This window comes from Boleophthalmus pectinirostris, unplaced genomic scaffold (assembly GCF_026225935.1).
Source record: "Boleophthalmus pectinirostris isolate CB_2022bp ecotype Guang Dong unplaced genomic scaffold, ASM2622593v1 HiC_scaffold_10, whole genome shotgun sequence".
Lineage (NCBI taxonomy): Eukaryota > Metazoa > Chordata > Actinopteri > Gobiiformes > Gobiidae > Boleophthalmus > Boleophthalmus pectinirostris.
Genome location: NW_026570971.1, coordinates 22,785,437 through 22,801,080, shown reverse-complemented (window position 1 = coordinate 22,801,080; position 15,644 = coordinate 22,785,437). Strand labels below are relative to the sequence as shown.

Here is a 15,644-nt window from a genome sequence, read left to right as displayed (position 1 = left end):
TTTTATCAACTACAAGTCCTTTTTTAAAATAACAGCTTCATTTTTAATGTGAATTTGAATAGATTCAGCACAAATATATTTTGTGTTTGTATGTGTGTATGGAACAAAATGAAGAAAAGACAACCTTCAGTCTTTTTTTTTTTTTTTTTTACTGAGAGGTCTATAGCCAATTCTCTGTTAGTAAAAGGATGTTGTTTGGGCCAGAGGATTTCTGAGTAATAAATCTGAGTGTTTTTGTGTGCTAAATTGCAGTCTTATGAAAGTCTGTCTTGTTTATAACCTAGTAAACAGACACAATGATCCCCTAAAAGCCTCAGCCAAAACAGTCATGTGAGGTCCAGGGAGGTCATGTGATCTACACTATGGTCATGTGATCTACAGGTTTTTGCCAGGACACACTGTGAGCCTTGCCTAGTCTGACCCACAGTGAGAGGAGCAGCAGGAGGTTAATAGATAAGTCAGACGTCTAGACCCAGATACATTAAATAAGACTGCATTCCTAGAATCCACAAGTTTTCAGACTGTATGAAGTGTGCTGGAATGAGACAGGGTTTTATAATCAATCACTATATTTTAATTTACAATTTACAGAATAGTTTAGTTCAAGACGTTGGTCCTGATTGATTAGTTCAAAGCCCTGAAAGTTTCAAATCTAAAAAACGTTATCACAATACTAACATTTTGTCATCTATTTCAAGACTGATAAAAAGTCTTCATACTCAGTACTTATCTCAATACCACAATGGAAATTAAAAAGACAACAGAATACCTATATTTTTCAACACAATTAATTAATAGTACTTTCTGTCATATTACCATGGGAGTTTATACAAGTTCTAATATACATCTGGTCCAAAATTTCTGTATCCTTACACTGTAGCCAATGTAGTCCTGATTTAATACTAAACTTGTGCATCTCCTTTGCCTGTTGATTTTGTTTTAGTCATGGTTTTGGTATGATAGTGTATCCCAAATTTTCCTAATTAAATTTTCCAGGCTTTGTTGAGATGTGATTTCAGTTGTCTGGTGTAGTTCGAGTTGCACTGCGCAGGTGTAAGTAAATGTTAATGTTATTCACTGAAAACATATGTCTCTCAGCTCTGCTTCATGTCCCATGTGACACACAGCCTTGAGCACACAGAGCCATAACAGAACCATACAGTCAGAGTATGTACAGTATGTAATGTCAGAGTTACATTAAAGAGTCAAGACCACACTCATACACACACCACCAAGACATAAGTATTATGAGTACGCACGGGAGGGATCTGTGTACTGTCTTTGCTAGTATTCACGTCAAACTCTCTAAGAGGCTGCTACAGCATTAAACCAGAAGTAGTAGTAGTAGTAGTAGTAGTAGCAGTAGTAGTAGCAGTAGTAGTAGCAGTAGTAGTAGCAGTAGTAGTAGTAGTAGTAGTACTAGTAGCAGTACCACTTCCTTTATGCTACAGTACTGTCATATCTATTTTCACATCAGCAGCCATTTCACTTCTACATTTAGTTCAGTATTTCAGACCTGATCTTAGCTCTCATTTTCATTAAACCCGCTTTACACTCACTGCTCACACCACTGGTTTTGTTTACATGTACACAAAGTCTGGCACTTATCAGATTTCTGGAGTTGTCAGATTATTAAAAATACACGCAAACTGCCAAATGTGATGAGTAATATGAGAAACCACAAAGAAATCGGATTACTCAAATCAGATTTTGCCTTTTACATGTAACTTTAATGATCGGACGACTCCAGAGATCTGATAATAAATGATTTTGAGTGCACATTTAAACACAGTCAGTGCACTCGCTCTACTCTGTAAAGTGTTTTGGCTAAGCTCTCATGTTTTATTGATCCAGATTGGTGCATACATTCACTTAAATCAGAGCAACATTTCAACAGTATCTGAAAGGCAGAGGGTGTGTGCTGCCAACCTCTCTTCAAGGAGCCCATAAATCTTCACTGGTTTAGATAAAACTCTTTTAATCACTCATTTTCCCCTCAAATCTCTCCACCACAGTCCACAACTACTGCACACATCTGAGGAACTGGAACAGGATTATTAATGGTCACGCTAGCCTCACGCTACTGCAGTTTAGGTTGACGTCATAAAGAAGCTACAAATAGTCACAGCCAATGGTGAACTTTGAAGTGGTTTCATTTCTCTGTAGTGGAAAAGTGAAAAAAAAAACTACAATCATGGACAGCATTAGCAAATTACACACTTTTCATACAATATACTGAAGATGTGATGAGTTTGGCTGCAAAAAATACACATGTGGTTTAATAGGATATCCATGGATTTCAAAACAATGAAAATCAGGACTGTTGCAATAGCGATTAACAATTTAAAACAAAATTTGGATAGGAAAAAGCCCTCAAATGTTGGATGTGGAAGCTGAAATTCTTAAATAAGCCCAGTATAACCTTAAATTGGTAGTGCTGTGTATTCCTTAGATACCAGAACTTGAATTAATCAACTATATTTTCTCCATAACGTTTTATCCAATAATAATGTACAGTTTTTTTTCTGTTGACCTATTGTGTCTTAGTTGTACTTTGTTGTTTCCAGCACATAACAAAACTTATTCTGCAAAATCATCCACCCATTATAAGACTTTTATAGAGGCTATCCAGATAGGATTAAGTTTGTTAAGAAGGCACGCGTCCATGGTCCAAAGAGATGTTATTGCTTTGTCTGGAATGTTTCACAGTATGGTATTTAACATTTCTATCCTCATGGAAACCAAACCAGACCAAGTTACAGGTCAGATCTGTGGAGAGGCAACCCACTCACAATCAGAATGCCTGCTTTTCTAGGTATTTCTGAGCAATAAAACCAACTGTAATTTAATAAATGTTAAGTAGAGTGGTGGAACATTACAGGCAAAGAACTGACATATCCATAGAAGTAGGGACAGACCCTCAACCAAAAAGTTACATAGTGCACCTTTAAAGGGACAGTCTGGAATTTTGGACATAGGACTCATTTCCTAGTGAGCCAAAGTGTTGGAGACGTCTGGAGACACTCTAATTGCAGAGGTCATTTGTGCTAGGCTAACGCATGTCAATGGCCATAGTTAGCCTGCCACTAAAAACAGTCTTACCCACTCCACAAAGCACCCGAGGCAAAACAGTTATAACGCCAGACTGTTGATGTAAATGTCTGTGTTGATAGAATAATTTTAAAAGTAAAAACAACCTTGCATTTGAAGGATTTATGTCTGAGCAGCAGCGAGTTGTACTTCCTGATAGAAAGCTTGGCAGCGGTGGACTGATATATGAGAAAATAGTCCCTCAACATGCAATGCAAGGTTAGTTTTATTTCAAAACAATATTCTATCAACACAGACATTCACAGTCGACAGTCTGGTGTAGTAATAGATTTGATTTGGGTGCACTGTGGAGTGGGTAAGACTGTTTTTGGTGACAGTCTAACTATGGCCATTGACATGCGCCAACCTAGCACCAGCAACCTCTGCAAATACAAGGACTGGAATGGAATATTTAAAAAAGTGTCTCCTCACGTCTCCAACACTCTGGCTCACTAGGAAATGAGGTCCTTTGTCCAAAATTCCAAACTGTCCCTTAAAGTTTATTTTCTACTACTTCTTTCTAACAAGTATGGCTTTCTTTCAAACTACCTCTACCTCTTCTCAGTCCATGGATGTAGTGAGACCAGGATCTCGTAAAAAGGTCAAAGGTAAAAAGGTGTTCATAATGGACTCTATGGAGGATGGACAGTTAGTGCCAGCTCCTGTTGGGCGTCTCAGATCTGGCAGTGACACATGTTTTCCATTAGCCTGTTAACGTGCCAGCAATACCAGGCAATCCAGGGCCCACGACACCTACTGTACTCAGTGCACAAAGATCCACTGTTAGGCCTGTGGAAAGGGTGGGCTAGCTGGTTAGCATCAAGAGAGCAGATTTGGCTAATAAAACAATAGGACTATAAAGAAGAAAACCAGTTTGACAGTAAAATTGTTGTTTCAAGAGTTGTTGAGGAAGCTGCTTGTATGCAGTATTGAAAATGGCTGTAGTTAACCACACAGTGTAGCCTAGCTGAAACTGCATTACGTCTGGAACAATCCAGTGGCAAACAGTTTTTAAAGGGCCCATATTACACTTTTTTATGATCTATGTTATAATGTTGTTTCCTCATCAAAAACATATGGTAAATGGTAATGGAGCATGAAGCATTTCTTTCTATTGAATTTAAGGTAGAGGGTTGCTGTTAACTTGAAAACCTCCACTACATGTCATCACAGGGTAGAACAGAGCATTTTGAGCTTTGCAGATGTAGACACACTAATAATGCAGGGTTACTCAAACATGTGTGAATGAGACAAAACACAATTCTGGGTTTGTTTTTGATGAGGGAAAAACATTATAACATGACTTAACGCTCACAAGAGTCAATTTTGTGTAATATAGAACCTTTAACATCAATAATTCTCCTAAATATGACACATAGATTGTATTTTAGTGTAAAGAACCAAATATACTGAATTACACCAGAGAATGTTTTTGTGATGTGTGTATTTTTGTTGTCTTCCTGAATTGGCTGGACACACTGGGAAACATTGGCCATCGGATTTGACTCTGGCAAGAGTATCAATCAAACTGCAAATCCAGTTATGTAAATACAAGACCAGAGGAATCCACATTAGATATTGTTCCAATTGAAACACGTTGTTGGTTCACAGAAATAAATTAATGTGTTTTTCCCATTTGATTTCATCTTAAAAAAAAACACAGGACTTAGTTGTGTTGCTAATATTTATTAGTAACTAATATTAGACTGACCAAAGAAGGCTAAGCACTACTAAAATATTGAAATATCAATATGCTGCTTCTGCTGTAGAAGTATGTTTTTGTATCTTTTAGCATTTTATTTTGTGACAGTACTACAATTTTGTTGCTTATTTAGTGGAAGGAAACTTCGTATTTCATATTAACCTTGCACAAGTAGTGGTTTAACAAAAATTAGGTTCTTAAAAGTCAGCCATATACCACAGAGTATTATGTGCGATTTATATATCGATTATCAACATATCATGATAATGTCGTATTCTGAGCCACGTATCATGTATCGTAATGAATCTATGATTCTCAGGACTAGTAAGCTCTCCATATGGATGAAAAACAAACAGCCCGGTGCAGATAAATTTAAAATAGTAAGTTGCAAATCTTTTGGCTTGCTTTACTGGCATTGTACTGTTTCCTCAAGGCTGTTATTATGATTCATTTGAAGCTTGGACCTGCATTGCTTGATCAGGGATTAATGTGTGTGTTTGGTTTTTGTACTTAAAGGTCTTCTATTACACAAAATTGACTCTTGTGAGCTTTAAGCTATTTTATAATGATGTAACCTGAACAAAAATATACCTGGGGTTGTTTTTTATTTCATTTACACATGTTGGAGTAATCCTTTATTATTAGTCTGTCTAAATCTCCAAAGCTCAAAATGCTCTGTTCCATCTTGTTATGTCATATGGTCATGTCATGTCATGTCATGTAGTTTTCAAGTTAATAGCTACCTTTTACCTTTTGTATAGTAGAGACTGGTATTTCCAAGGCTGAATTTATCCAAATTATTCTAGTGAAGCCTTATGGAGTTTAAAAACACAGTGGAGCACTTCCTATATTACCACATGACATCACAAGGTGGAACAGAGTGTTTTCTGTTTGAGAAAAGAACTCAGCCTAACTTTTGTGAGTTATAACATTATAACATAGGTCTGAAAATAGTGCAATATGGGCTCTTAAACAGACTGTACACATAATTGTAATAACTTGCACTAACTGAACCTCTTTTCACAAATTTTATGTTCTCTTCTCTTCTCTCGTAGACATTCACAGCGTGGTGTAACTCTCACTTGAGGAAAACTGGGACACAGATTGAGAACATCGAGGAGGACTTCCGGGATGGACTCAAACTCATGCTGCTGCTGGAGGTCATCTCAGGTCAGGAGTAAAACATTTTGTACACATCATTCTGACAAAAAAAAAATGTTTTTATGGTAGGAGTGGGCGATATACTAAAAAATGTTTTGCACAATTTACTTAGAGCCACATCACAATTTCAATTTGATCACAATTCCTGTTAAAATTATTATCTTTATATTGCCTTGAAGTGGGAACTGCTTCTGCTGTAAGTGCAGGTTAAAGGGCCCCTAATCTATGTTATAATGTTGTTTCCTCATCAAAAACATACCTGCTGTTGTGTTTTGTTTCATTCACACATATTTAACACACAGTTCCTGCATATTTGGGCTGCATGCTCCTCTCAGACAAGAAACGCTCTGTATCACCTTGCGAAGTCGTGTGGTGATGCAGGAAGTGCTTCACTGTGTTTTTAAACTCCATACTCCGTTCACTAGAATCATTTGGATATTTCATCCCTGGAATTGCTGGTCTCTACTGAACTAAAAGTAAATGAAAACTGTTAACTACATAACATCACAAGGTGGAACAGAGAATTTTGGGCGTTGGAGATTTTGACAGACTAATAATAAAGGATTACTCCGACATGTGTATTTTTGAGGAGTAACAAGAATAAACTTTGTGTAATGTAGGACCTTTAAAAGTACCTGCTTACAGTTTAAATACAGTTTAAGTGTCACATTATAACTAATAAGATTCCTCGTGTTCAGTCAAGTATTTTGACTTGTTGTATTTTATAAATTTTTTAAAAAAACTTTTATTTTAATTATATTTATCCCTCTACTATCTTTTGCTCTTTTAGGCGAGCGTTTGGCCAAACCAGAACGAGGAAAGATGAGAGTTCACAAGATTTCAAACGTAAACAAAGCCCTGGACTTCATCGCCAGTAAAGGAGTCAAATTGGTGTCTATTGGAGCAGAAGGTATGTTGTGTTGTGTCTAGAGATCATACTGATATTATTATTACGTTATGACGTTTTAAGTGCAGGCTGTTTATTTTAGTAACTAGCGCTGTGGAGAGGCAAAAATATGCTTCCAAGATACTTTATTTTTATTCACCAAGAATTACATCTAGACTTGGAATAGAAACTAATTTGATTTGATAAACTTTAATGGAAGATTTAATTACATAGCTGCACAAAATTCGATTGTTATTATACAAACATTATTGCTTGCAGACAGTATTGTGTCATTTAAATGCGATTTGTGAATGTGAATGTTTATAGAATCAATTCTGGATCTTAGCAATTTCCCTAATCAGCTAATTATAATCCATGTAATTACATTTTACCACTTTGCCTCCAGATGACAAAGTTTGGTGCAGTTATGGCAGATTTTTTTCACAATTACTTTTAAAAATATGCATTCTTACTGTGAGTGGGCTTGCCGCTCTACAGATGACCTGTAACTTGGCCTAGTCGTGTCACCTGCTTGTCTCCATGGAGATAGATCAGTAAATGCTGTACTATGGAACATTCTAAGCAAAGCAAAAACATGTCCACACAGAGTATACCTTTACAACACGAGAAATTATTATGAAACAAATCTCTCACATCACCAGAGTCTAAAACATGTGTCCCTCTTTGTTCTCCTTATCTATCAGTTGCCTTGTTTATCTGCCCCTGTCCGTTACCATGGCGCTGCTGTGTATTTAATGAGCCTTTTTCCACATGGCTCTCCTCTGTGCTCTTTGCCTGAGTGTGCACTTCCTGGTCTGCTGATCACATGACCGGCTGTACCCATGGAGCTTTGTTCAGGGGATATCCGCCTGACTTCCTTTAAGACTTCGTGGAGTCAGTGCACTTTCACTTATAGAAACATTGTTAAATATTTGGGATGACACATTCCCCTGGAGAGTTTGGGTTATAGGGAGTTCAAACTGTGATCTGATAGTTTAAAGATGAACAAGTTATTACGGTCTTCATTTGTCTTTATTTATTCCATAATTTGTAGATCCACGTGACAACTAGACTAAATCTCTTGCTGTTTTACTATAGCATAAGCATCCATGGGTTTTCAGGTTTTATTATGTAATAAAAGCACTCTTTTAGTTTTAATGTTTACGTTCACAATTTCACAATACTACACCAACATATTTTCATATATTTTTTTGCACGATACTATTTAGATTGTAGAAAACATTTTTGGTACTGCCCTTCCCCCCATTTTAGTTCAATATTATGGGATTAGAATGCTGTGGTGTCACTGTAAAACATATCTGTCTGATACATAACTCATTAATAACAGAGAGATTTTTTTTTTGCTAATCATTTTTGCCACAGTCAACCCGAGCTCTTATTAGTCAGAAATTAGTGAGATCCAGGTTAAACACACATGGCCTGTGGTTTTGAACTTTGACCTGTATTATTTAACGGGCTTAACCTTTTACCTCCTGTGGTCAAAACTGCTCATATTACCATCCTCTGCTCCACTTTGCTCAGCAAATGTCTCAATAAGGATCTCTGTTGGATAAATGGCCCTATTAGTATCATAATAGACTGTATATACTGTATAAATGGACCTAGCTAACCCGCTACCTGCCGTGCCCAAAATAGGAACTGAGCATGGGGGCACTTCTGGCTCCACTGAGTCTGGCTCCATTTGACTACATTGGAAAATTGTCACCCCTCTCTCTGTAACTTCTACAATGAGCCTCGTCATTTTGGTCTTAAAATATTCGTTTTTAACCCACTCTACATTATCCTGGTGCTTTTATTTTGCTATTTTTTACATAAATAAATGCATATTCCTAAAATGGAGCTGGTTCCAAATTCGCTCCTATTACCCATGAGCTTCATTTGACTGGAGCCGAATGCTATGGGTGACATCACATGTTTTGTCTACTTCTTTATACAGTCTATGATTAGTATGTATAGACTAATGTTCAGATATCTATTGCCTTATACATTATTAGTAGTCCAAACACAGACAGATATTGTTGATATGACACCATTGTCTGACCTGCTGTAGAGTCCTTAAATGTTCTCATAACAAATTCACAGATTGTATCATTACTTAACATTGTGTACAGTAAAACGTGTCAGCCTGCCTAGAGATTAATGCGAACTGTGTACATAACCTTCACAGAATACACTCTTATCCACAAATAGTGATAAACAACTTTGAGACTTTGCAGTTTTTCAAGTTTGGCTGGGCTTGTTGTTTTTTGGGAACAAATTTTCAATGTTATTCCTCTAATTCAGTAGCAGTTCTTTTAGTAAGTTTAAAGAACCCATATTTTCTATCTGATCAATGTTATAATGCTGTTTCCTCATCAACATACCCAGAGTTGTGTTTTGTTTCATTCACACCTTTAACATGTAAATCCTGCATTTTAGGAGTTCTTCTCTCAAACAGAAAGCACTCTGTTCCACCTTGTGATGTCATATGGTAAAACTCCACTTTGTTTTTAAACTCCACACACCTTCACCAGAATCATTGGGATCATTTCAACCCTGGAAATGCCAATATCTATGGAACAAAAACTAAAAGTTAGCTTGTAACTTTAACTATACTATACTTGATGACATCACAAGGTGGAACAGAACATTTTGGCCTTTGGGATAAAGACAGACTAATAATAAAAAGTACTAATAATAAAAAGTTACTCAAATATATCTGAATGAAACAAGACACAACTCCAGGTATGTTTTTGACCAGATACCAAACTGACTCAAAGCTCACAACAGACGATTTTGAGTATTATAGGATTTTTATATCTAAAAAGAAACAAATATTTGGCAGAAACAAGATGCAATGTTTGTAGTAACCAAACCAAGTGATAGGTGAATGACATAATTTTTTTCTTGGCATTGGGTCAGTTTAGTTTACCACACTAATAAGGCAAAACAGCTAATGTAATACAGTTGTCATCATGAAGCATCACAAGACAGCAGAGGGAGATAAACAATGAGATCCTGTGGTTGCTTTTGCCGTCGTCTGGTTTTGGTCTTGACATGTTTAACCGCTGCGCGGAGCCTGGTTCAACCCTACACACACATACCAGACAGATTATCCCTGTTCAGCCCCCTTCAGACGGGCCCACCCCTCTCCACCAGGGACAGTCCCAACACAGCAGAGGAGGTATACACTCGCGTGGTATTTGGGTTTGAGTTTGAAAGATGTGTTGAAGATGCAGACCCCAGTGCATTTTCTATGGATTGTTATTATGTTATTGTGGTTGATCATGAAATTAGAGTAAGCCACAGTAATTAGTAAATACACATGTACATTTTGATAACTAAGGCAATTACCTGATCATTGGGTCACACTGTAAATTAAATTAAATGCAGACTTTATGTCATGTTTTCAATTTTCAACTTTTAAAATAAATGGAAGCAGTGGATTGAGAGAAAAATGATTTTTTTCAACATTAGGCATTCAAAATTGAGTCCCATTGAATACAATAGTCAAACAAGCATCCATGTTTTTGATGTGGGCCACATAGAACTGCAACCATCCAATAACTATTTTAGTAGTCAACTATCAAATAATAGTACATTGATACTTTTGCAAAATATGTTTTTACTAAATAAAGCTTGAAATCTGGGAAGTGAAGGCTTATAGGCTGAGAAGTTATGAAAATATGCAATAAACTAGGGCTGCAAGATTAATTGCAATGAAATTGAAATTGCAATTTGAATGGATGGCAGAACATGTTCTCAAATGTGGTTCTTGTGATAATTTTCAGTCTTTTTGTAAATTCTTGGATGTTTAAAATGTGAATGTGAATTATTTTATTATTAAAACATAAATTGCAAATCTAATCAAAATCTCAATGCTTGTCAAAAGAAATTGCAATTAGATATTTTCCCCAAATCGTGCAGCCCTACTTTAAACCTTCATTATTAAATATCATATGGCATGTGTTTTTGTCTGTAGTCTATTTAGTCCATATGATGTGTTTTAAAATGGTCAACAATTATTTTTGATCAGTCACAATTAGCCCATAGAGCTACAGTCTTATCGCATAGCAGTAGAAATTCCCAAAACTTTATTTATAAAAGTAGCACCCATAGCTCTGAATGAGGTGATGAGTCAGTGTTTGTGTCTTAACTGTCCATCTCCTCTGTGTGAATGAACTCCTCAGACCAGTGTGTGTTTCTCACCCGTCAATAATGCTCTACCTCCTCTCACTATAATCCAATAAGACACAGGCCATGACACCTTCAGGGACTCCAGTGTGACGGACATAACAACCTGCTAATCTGATATATGTCAACGAGATGTACTTAAACGCACCGTGAAAGAAGCCTCCGATTGAATTAGGAAAGGGCAACTGTAACATCTGCTGACACAGGCGAGAGGTGGAACTGAAAATGTGAATATATGTTTTTATTATAATGCATTTTTAAGATTTCAACAAACAGCATAAAAAGACAGAAGTGCCTTTAGGAGTAAAACTTGGACTTAGACTAACTTTATTATCTACTATCCACAGGGGAAATTATTTGGACAGTAGCTCACACATCACAATTTAATATAACAACAAAGAGAAAAGCATATAAACTGTAATAATAAATTCTGAAAAATAGGTAGTAAAAATGGGAAGTGTTATCACATAAGGCATAATTATATAAATGTACATATACAAGTTAAGTAAAAAGTACAAATTTAGCAATATAAATACAGTAAAATACTATCACAAACAACAGTTTTTAATAACCACACTTAAGCTTTATAAACCTACTAAATTAATAAAACCCTAGCCTCTAACCAAGCCTGAATCATTCCTAATAAACTATTTGTTCATCTATTATTAAGGTTAATCATTAAGGTCAGTTGTAGTAATTATAAAGTTGTACCCTTATTTCAACGTTAATTTTGAAGAAAAAAAAGAAGTTTACTATTTAGGGCTGCAAGATTAATTGCAATTGAAAATGCAATCTGAATGGAAGACTGCGGTTTTTGAAGTACTATACCCCAGTTCATCAAAATATTATAGTATATTATAGTATAGTATTTGTCTGTCTTTTTGTCAATTCTTCTGAACCTTTAAAAGAATCCTAATATTAAAACATAAGTCACAGATCTAATCACAGTCACAATGTCAGAAAGATTTCAATTTGATATTTTTCCCCAAATCATTCTTGGCCATTGTCTAATGTCTAATCCCTCTTGGATAATGTTAACAATGTAAATATAATAGTCTATGGCATCTAAAAGCGTCTTACTTTTGCCAAGTATTTGCCCTGGTTTCTCAGAAAGACCTTATGAACCCGGCTAAAGCTGGATGTGAGGAATTCAGTTCAATAAATGTGGAAAGTGCATAGTTGACTTTGGTTTGGAGCCCAAATGAGGAGTGAACGCAGAGAGGAGGAAATGTGGTTTAAACTGACCAGGAAGCAAATGCAGAGTAAAAACAACATCAGTAATTTAACCCAACTTGCACCTAATCTTGCATCCATAATGTTTTTAGTGGAGGGTCCGCCACCTGCTTATCTCCATGAAATGTTATTACTTTGTCTAGAATGTTTCACAGTATAGATTAAACCTATCTATCACAAGGGAGACAAGCAGTTACAACACTACGCTACATTACAAGTCATATCTGTGAAGAGTCTCCATCTTCACTCACACAGCAATAAACACACACTTCATGAATAAATGTTTGATGTATATGTTTAATATCATACCATTGAACATTCCAGGTCAAGCAATAACTTGCACAGTGCACTTTTAAAATATATTACTATGAATTAACTGTTTTACTTGTTTTATTTTCTACAACTGATCACACACATTTTTTGACTGTAGAAAAACACTGTCATATGAAAAGAATCAAAAACTCTATTACTTGCACATTGTATTGACTCTGATGAATCGCCTTAAACATTTCCTGAATAAAACTGCTGACAATACTTCAAATTGGTCAGTGTGGTCCCATATTGGTGTACTTCTCTTTCCTGTGGCTTGTCCTGCTTCATGTCCGTAGTTTGTATTGGCTGAATGATGAATATAAATTAGCCATGTAAAAGTCTATGTCATCTTTCTCATTATTTCTAATTTGTTATGCTCTAATATTACCAGTATAATTCACACACATGGCAACACTCATACTCCACTTAAAAATGGGGGCTCAGAAATGTTCTTAAGACATGTAGTAACTGTCATTATGAAGTTTATGTGTAAATTAAAATAGTATTATGATATCTCCTGTGTGTTATAGCTCTAAAGTAGAATGGTTGGTGGTGTTTCCTTGGGGATTTCTCATAGATTTAAAACTGCACGGTTTATATTGATGCAGCAGTTATGAGCAGTAATGAGCAGTTATGGGTTGAGGATTTTATTCCATTTGAATTTTATCTTAATGATGCATGATGATTTTTTTTGGTAGTGGATCTGCCACGTACATGTCTCCATCACGGTGGATTTGTGTTGCCTGAAATGTTCCACTGTTAAGCCTTTACTGTAAGAATGCATAATTCTCAACATATTTTTAGCAATAAAATACATGTATTTCTGTATAAGCAAGATAGACAAATTTAACTCTGTACGGTGGAATATTTCAAAGCAAAGCAATAATATATCCCAGAGACAAGATGCTAACGGATCCCCCAATACAAAAATTACATAGAGCACCTTTAAATTCAAATAGGCATTGAGTTTCTGTGTTGAGTTTGTGCCCTATTATCAATACCAAATCTTTTAATCAGCGTCAACACTTTGGACTATTAATAATATTTGCCAATTAGCCATTTTTTGCACGTTATACTTGCACATTAACCATACAATACGTGATTTTAATTCCTTGGTACCAGTACATAATAAATCTTACATATGTTTTTCTCTTCCTGCAGAGATTGTAGATGGGAATGCTAAAATGACCCTGGGAATGATCTGGACCATCATCCTTCGCTTTGCCATCCAAGACATCTCTGTGGAAGGTCCTCTCTCCTTCTCCTCAGCACACACTTCCTTCTTTTTCTCTAAAAAAGCAACATTTGCAATTGAAAAACCCCTCTTTGACCTATTTACCTCACCACTGCACGCTCGCCAGCTACACAGTGTATACATCAGGGATCATTGCCATTGATTTGAATAAGAATGTAGCTTCGTCTATACAAATGTAAATATATAAGTTACGCTCATAGTCTTGGTGAATGTATTTAATGTACTTAAAGTGTAATCCAATTGAAGTGTCAGGAGCTATTAAAGTGAATAAAACCAGGCTTAGTTAGGCTACTGCTTAGAAATTCATTTTAGTTAGCTTTAGTGTAGCATTTGTCCAACTCAGCAAAGAAAACGCACATCTGATAAACATACTGCTCACTCTCTTTACCTTGTTGCTAATCTGACGCTAAACTAGGATTAAGTGAGAGTAGATCAAAGAGCTTCAAAGGAGCAGTTAATCCCTCAGATGGGTTGCTTTCCAGGTTCACAGATGCTGGCTCTTTTTGTATTTAATTTTGGGTCACACAATTGTTAAATACTTGGCTGGTTTTGCATATGAAGTCATCTGAACACAGCGTTAAACTAAAAAATATGACTTATAGTGCTTGGAGTATTCAAGAACGGATATGCAAGAAAAGGGCAACCATGAACTATAACTTCAATCAGCTTGCACTTTTCCTTAATTATCCTCTGAAAAATATACAGTAATTAACAAAATGACAATTGATGCCATTTTAATAGTAGCAATTTCATCAACGATTTTTACATTTGCTGTGCCAAAGCAATGAATCTTTTTATAATGTCAAAGCAGGCCTGTCACAATAACACATTTTGACGGCTGAAGTAAATATAAATGATAAACGATAATACGGAAACTAATTTATGCCACAGACACAAAAACCAAAGAGCAGATTCAAACCACAAATGTACAATATTGTTTGAAACCATGAGCAGCAATAGATAAATAGTAGAATGAAACACAATTAGTACTTGGTTTGTTATTGGTAAGTTATGAATTCAACCTTCTACAGCTCAAATCTTATAATATAATCAAAAACGAATCAAAAATTTTTCATTAGTGCAAAGAGACACGGTATTATATTCTTCCAGTTTTCATATATTGAACGATAAGTTGATATAGTAATCATCGTGACAGGCCTATGTAACAGGATATTGCATCAATCCCCATTACTCCAAAAAACTTCAATAAAGGATTACATAGTTTGGGTATGGGTTGAGAATGATGAAAAATGAAACTATTGCTATCATGATTAATCATTTAAAACGTATCCTTTGAATGGAAAAAAGTCCACAAAATGTTTCATATAGCAGGAAGCTGAGACTATGAGATGAAAATGTTTAAAGGAACGAATCTATATAAGACACACTTGAATCTAAACTTAAATCAGTAATAAATAATGCATGTATCCTGATTCTTATACTGCAATGTTTTATTTTCAGAGACATCGGCCAAAGAGGGTCTTCTGTTGTGGTGCCAGAGGAAGACAGCTCCGTACAAAAACGTCAACATCCAGAACTTTCACATCAGGTTTGATTTTAGCTTCATAACCCCACTCACATACCTCTGCAGTGCGAGTGTGATAGAGAGAAAATGAGGCTATTATAGTTGGAGGTGTTTTACAGTGCAGTGGAAACTCACTCTCTGTTTGACTTGTTTAAGTGCCCAGAGTCAAAACCAGGTGCTGCTTTCACACTGGAGCAGGATTTAATATGGACCATGTATGCCACTGTGGTTTAAACACATGCCTTATTTATGTTCTCTTTTACAAAGTATGAATAGACATGCTTAC

The 15,644-nt window shown here is 35.9% G+C and overlaps 1 protein-coding gene across 3 annotated transcripts in view; it reads left to right on the top strand.

Moving 5' to 3' along the window:
* actn1 (actinin, alpha 1) overlaps positions 1–15,644 on the top strand; it is a 73,562-nt gene that overhangs the window by 31,528 nt on the left and 26,390 nt on the right. For all 3 annotated transcript variants that reach the window (XM_020921945.2, XM_055154355.1, XM_020921944.2), the window contains exons 2-5: positions 5,848–5,962; positions 6,744–6,863; positions 13,740–13,826; positions 15,295–15,382. In XM_020921945.2, the coding sequence (XP_020777604.1) occupies positions 5,848–5,962; positions 6,744–6,863; positions 13,740–13,826; positions 15,295–15,382 (410 nt within the window). The remainder of the gene's footprint in view (positions 1–5,847; positions 5,963–6,743; positions 6,864–13,739; positions 13,827–15,294; positions 15,383–15,644) is intronic.